The following is a 6,449-nucleotide window of genomic DNA, read 5'->3' as shown; positions in this document are numbered from 1 at the left end:
TCTCGCCCTCTCGCAGTGCCTACTGTCGCCGCTCAGCCTCAGTCCCCTCTCCTCTCGCCCTCTCACAGTGCCTGCTATCGCCGCTCCCTACAACTGTTGCTCCCACGCTACCCCTCTCTTCTCCTCTCCTCAATGCCCCCCTCTCAATTAAAAAATAAAAAATATTTTAAATCGATAATAAAATATGTTAAATAAGTAAGAGTAAGATTTTTTAATTAATTAGTATATTTATTTTATTTCTAATTATTTTAAATATAAGGTAATAAAAATTGTATCGATAAATTTGAAAAAAAATGTATTGATAAATTTGATTTTTAAACTCAAAACTAAAATTTTCAAAAAATTTAATTAAAATATTTTTTAAATCGATAATAAAAGGTGTTAAATAGGTAAGAGTAAGATTTATTTATAACTTATTATTTTAAATATAAGGTAATAAAAAGTGTACTGATACATTTATTTTTTAAACTCAAATGAAATTTCATATTTTTCAGTTAATAAATATTTTATATCGATAATAAAGGTGTTGTAAGATTTTTAATTAACTAATATATTTTTTAATAATTTATTATTTTTTAAATAAGGTGGTAAAAATTATACAAATAAATTGTATTTTTAAACTCTAAAATAACTTTTTTATATAATTTTTTTCAATTTATAAATATTTTAATCGATAATAAATGGTGTTAAATAAGTAAGAGTTAATTTTTTAATTATTTATTATATTTTTTAATAATTTATTATTTTAGATATAAGGTAATAAAAAGTGTATTCATAAATTTGATTTTTAAAATAAAAAAATTTATGCAAATTTTTATCGGTTAATAATGTGGCATCTTACTTGGTAGATGATGCAAACGAAAGTTAAATTATTTTGCCGTTTCAAAGTCACCTCACGGTCACCGGTGATGCAAACGAAAGTTAAATTATTGGACTAGAATATAGTTTGTGCGAGGTATCTCCCCTGAACGTGGAGAGAGTAACAGAAGGAACTGATTCCCATCCAAGCAGCTTTCAGACTGCAGACTAGTCGATCCTTGGGGAGGATCTCGTAAAACCTACTGTAACCCCTTTTTTTCGCATATAAACTACTGTAACAGACAGATTCAGATTGACCTTTCGTTCGAGGAGAGACAGGGAGAGAGACACATTGCTTACTGGATAATCGAAGGAAGAAGATGCATGGCCACGTACACATGACGGTCGGTGGTTGAGCCTGGCCATGATCCAACTGTTCTGTTTATTTACTCGTCGATTTCTTTCTTTTATCAAACCGTGTTTCTTCCGCGTACGAAGAATAGAATTTTGAGGATTGATACTGTGATGGCTTTCTTTCCATTCCCTCGACCTTTTGTTCTTCGTTCCCCGCGACTGGACTTTTCTGTGCAAAAGCCTAGACAAGCTTCTTTTCTGGTTTATATATTCTAAACAAGAATTTAAGGCGAGAGTCTTCTCCCTCTCTTATAGCGACGTTCGCCTTGACTGCCCACAGAATACGTTCCTTATATTTAATCTGTTGAAGATGATGCCATGTGGCAAAACCGGTGATGATCTGCTGCCTCTTCCTGCTCATAGCTTTACCTATTGATCCATGAAACAAAAGAGAGAATTAAACAGTTTTTTTCTTTTTCTTCCTTTTTATGGCGTCTTGAATCAATCATACAAGCAGAAAAATGGAATTAGAGACGTTCCTCTGTCATTGTCAACAACGGAGAAGGAAGAATAGATAAATGGAGCTTGCATTATTAGAGGTTTAACACAACAGGAGGGAACCAGTGACAAGCGAATAATACTTGGGGAGAAGATGAAAGGGAGATCACATCTGATTGTCAACGGAGAGCGATGGAGAGAGTTAGAGAGAGGCGTGGGCAATCATGAAGAGTATTTTTTTCTCCTGGGAGAGTAGATAACTCTGAACAATCGTAAATGGTTCAATTATTAGAGATTGATATATCGCATGACGCCTTGATGGATTGACATAAGATAAATTTTTTCTGTTGCATTCCGTATTTCTTGCCCACCGATTCGACAGAGCAAAATGGCGGAAGTCGCAGCAATAATTCAGTAAACATGATGCATGAAAATACTGGTAGAGAGATCCCCACCGTGCATTTGGACAAGAAGAGAAGAGAAGAGAAGAGGAAGGGAATTCCTCGTATCTCTGGTTCTCCCTTGAGCCATTAACAGAAGCACGTGCAACTCTGACGATAGCTATACCTTCGTGCTAATTATTTTGCAAGGAATTCTTTTCTGCTTAGTAACTTTTCCAGGAAACGGTGGAAAGGTATTTCTACGTTTTCAAGGATCATTAGTCCTTTATATTTACTGGAAACATTTTTATTGCAAAATATTCTTATCAGAAAAATTATATGAAAAAGTTTTCCGTCGGGAAACTATATGAAAAAATTTTGAATAATTTTCTTTCTCCTAATGTCGTTTTCTGTGCAGGTTTTGTATTCGGATCTTGGAATTATCCGGCATTGGAATCGGATATTTGGATTCCATTTCCAATCAGAATGAAGTCCGTTTAGTTGGCCGTTGCGGCCCATCGCCTATTGTTGAAACCATTGCGCTAAAAGACTCGAACCTGTTAGGAAAACAACCCCACGGATATTATACAAGGATTGGCCCGGTCGATACAAACAAATATTCCAACACCTATCCCCCCGAAATTTCACCTGTATAAGAAGAGAAATTTGAGTAATTCCAAGTTTCGAACTTGTAATATTTAATAAAATCAATGGTTTCAAATTTAACAAAAATATATTATTAATTAATATTATGTACAAATATATAGTGTGTTAAAGTTATGATTAGATCAATTTTTCTAATTAAATCATTCCTTTTTAAGTTAAAGTATATCATATGTTATTAATAAATTAATAACTAAACTTATTACATTCGTTTCTGTTATTTATTTATTACTTATAATTAATCATGTGCGTATTTCATTGGCTCACATAATTATTGTATTAATGCACAATAAAATGTGATCATTAAATAATATAATATCTAATTCAATTAATGAGTATATTCGTATATTTTAATTATACATTAAACTACTTATTATTTAGTAATAATGCATATTTTACCTAATTTAGGGTTTAAGGATTATTTTTAATTAAATATATTTTAAGGTTTAAGGATTCTCTTATTTTTAATATTTTTCTTGTATTGCGCCACTAACATCGGAAACTATTTTTCAGTGTACATGAAGTCGTTTTCACTAAAAAGTTGATATTGACACATCAAGAAATTTCAAAAAAAAACAACGAAGAGAATAAAAACTGTAACATTTCTGTGGAGTTTCCGCTATTTAAAGTCCATTTCCTTGCTTCCTTATGTATCCTTGTGTAATGAATTATCCTGTTCGTTACAGTAGTTCCTTCAACAAGATGCCGACCCTCGCTTGTATGTGCAAGAATTTTCACCATTTCTGTGGTTGTTCGTGCTTGAAGGTCTTTTCCTTTAGCATGTCTGTTAGGAAAACTGTTCACAGTTCATTTCGTTTTTTGATCTTCCAGGTGAAACCTTGTTGGGCTCTTTCATGCTACTTCCTCCTCGTTTCCTTCCTAGGTTTCTTACTTTTGAAGTTACTGGATCCTAAGGACCCATCGTTCAGGCCTGGAGACCTCGATCTGTTCTTCACCTCTGTTTCTGCCACCACTGTCTCCAGCTTGGCGACTGTGGAGATGGAGGTTTTCTCAAATGCTCAACTGATAGTAATCACTGTGCTAATGCTAATAGGTGGGGAGGTCTTCATGTCTATGCTTGATTTTCAGCTTATGAAGGTCACGTATAGGAAGACTGTGAAAGGTGAGGTCAAGGTGGAATCCATTGGAAACGAACTCGAGCTTAACTCCATGGACAGTCCTGTGGATGTGGCCGAGAATGTAGAACCGGGATCGGTTATAGTTGACGTGACGAAATTTCAAAACCTGCGTTCTCTGTCAACTGAGTCTCAATGTCTGAGGTATCGATGTGTTAGATATCTGAGTTTTGTCGTCTTGGGTTATTTTCTTGTGATTCATTTGGCAGGTTCCCTGCTGGTGTTCCTCTATGTGAGCCTTGTGCGAAGTGCAAGAGATGTACTGATGAACAAGGGGATTGAAAGGCAGACATTTGCTGTCTTCATAATTGTTTCTACCTTTACCAACTGCGGATTCGTTCCGACGAATGAGAATATGATAGTGTTCAGGAAAAATTCCGGTCTTCTCTTGCTACTTGTTCCTCAGATTCTCATGGGGAACACTCTGTTTCCCTCCTGCTTGAGAACTGTACTGTGGGTACTGAAGAAGATAACGAAGAAGGTGGAGTTTGATCATATACTGAAGAGCCCAGAAGAGGTAGGAAATGAACATTTGCTTCAACCACTCCATTGTCTGCTTCTGGTTCCCACTGTGATTGGGTTCATATTGGTGCAATTGATACTCTTTTGCTCCATGGAGTGGCACTCAGAAGCTTTGAGTGAGATGAGCTCTTTTCAGAAGATCGTCGGAGCTCTCTTCCTGTCCGCCAACGCGAGGCACACTGGAGAATCGATCGTAGACATATCCACCCTTGCTCCCACAATTTTGGTTCTATTCGTTGTTATGATGTTAGCTCTCTCTCTCTCTCTCTCTCTCTCTCTCTCTCTCTCTGATAGAAAATTAAATACTGAAGAGAACTAGAAACGAGAGCTGCTTTTCCTGTTTTCTAACAAAAAACATTCATTGATCAGTTAGCAACTGGGGGACGAGGCTTTTGTCTTCGTGACGGTCAAATCCCTTCTCATATCTTTCCTTTGTTTCTCATCCATTGCTTTAGTTCTTCCACTTGAACTGCTCTATCCCAGGAGCCCCGGCTACTATATACTTCCTCTTGACCCAATTTCCACTCTTCCGAACCTACAATTTTTCTTCACACGGAGCAAAGTGTTATTGCTTGATCACTTCTTTCCATTCAACTCTCACAAGAGAATCCAGGAAAACATCCCAAAATGCTATTCCACTCTCACAAGAGAATCCAGGAAAACATCCCAAAATGCTATTCCACTCTCACAAGAGAATCCAGGAAAACATCCCAAAATGCTATTCCCTTCCACTATTCGTTTAAAAAAAAAAAAAGTAGAAAGAGCGGTGCAGTTCCCATCTCTTCTTTCTTTTCCATTAAATTAATTGACGTCAGAGGCGATGATGTACAGGTCTTCTTCTCCCCCACAAGCCTCAATTGCCTCGAAACCAAACTGTAGATTACACTATATATAAATACATAGGATTGTATTAATTCATGAACCTCACGGATAGACATAGATGTCAAACAACGTCAATTGTCAGAACAGTTTACATCATGAAGAAGCTCCTATAAATTAAGAAAGATCAGCTCGTCATTTTTGGATACAATAGTTGCATCCAGCTTTCTTTTCTAAGATGATACTAAGAAGACTCATCTTTTCTGAGGTTGACTGATCTTGGGCTACTTATTTGTTTAGGTATCTTCCTCCCTATACGTCCTTCTTACCAGTTTCAGACAGTAAAAATGGCGGAAAAGTCGGGTGGATGAACAGTCTCATCTTATCCCAGCTCTCCTACCTCTGCATCTGCATCATGCTCATTTGTCTGACAGAGAACTCAAAGATGCGGGAAGACCCCATCAACTTCAGTGTCCTCAACGTCGTCCTAGAAGTGACCAGGCAAGTTCATCTCACTCTCCAATGACTTCTTGTGGCTTCTATTCCATTTCTAGGGGTTAGAGAAGGGCAAATCGTCTAAAAACATTCGGTCCAGAGAAAACATCTATGTCGTGATTGTCACTTCTTATTATTGGTGTAAGTAGCTTTGACATTTCCATTCTAGTAAAAAAAAAAAAAAAAAAAAGGGAACGGGAGAGTACCACACCGAAATTATTAGCAGGGACCGTCAAATAGTAACATTCACTGATCCTTCTCCATTATAAATAGATTTACTGTCTATTTAAGTCTCAATGATGGGCAGTTAGTCTTCGGATGAGAAGACAGAGTGTCTCCATTATAGTGGGTATACAAATCATCCTTTCTGCAACTTCCTGTAGATGAAAGCATTTCGTTTCTTTTCAGATAATCGTGCAATTCGACATTAAAGTAATAAAGCAGTGATTAAGGAAGTTGTTCTGGTTGGAGATTCAGCTAAAAAAAAAAAAAAACACGTTACTGAAGGTGGTGTTTCCTGTTTCTGTTCTATTGAATTTCTAACGGACTTTTGGCAAATGGCTTCAGTGCATATGGAAACGTCGGTTTCTCGACGGGCTACAGCTGCCAAAGGCGACTGAAGCAAGATGAGTACTGCAAAGATGCGTGGTATGGATTCGTGGGACGATGGAGCGACGGAGGAAAGCTCATCCTCATCTTCGTCATGTTTCTCGGAAGGCTGAAGAAATTCAACATGAACGGTGGCAAAGCTTGGAAGTTACGGTGATCTGCTAACACAAACTGA

The 6,449-nt window shown here is 36.9% G+C and overlaps 1 protein-coding gene across 1 annotated transcript; it reads left to right on the top strand.

Moving 5' to 3' along the window:
- Window positions 1-3,356: 3,356 nt before the first annotated feature.
- On the top strand, window positions 3,357-6,449 carry LOC137940940 (sodium transporter HKT1). Its single transcript, XM_068786060.1, is given in 3 exon segments — window positions 3,357-4,597; window positions 5,471-5,671; window positions 6,233-6,449. Coding segments are annotated over 3 exon segments (1,659 nt in total).

Source organism: Aristolochia californica, unplaced genomic scaffold (genome assembly GCF_029961685.1).
Source record: "Aristolochia californica isolate CCGP_79_NKW_82.1479 unplaced genomic scaffold, dmAriCali1.0.hap1 SCAF_9, whole genome shotgun sequence".
NCBI classification, from domain to species: domain Eukaryota; kingdom Viridiplantae; phylum Streptophyta; class Magnoliopsida; order Piperales; family Aristolochiaceae; genus Aristolochia; species Aristolochia californica.
The sequence above is the reverse complement of the archived record's forward strand: the minus strand, read 5'-3'. Positions and strand labels throughout refer to the sequence as shown.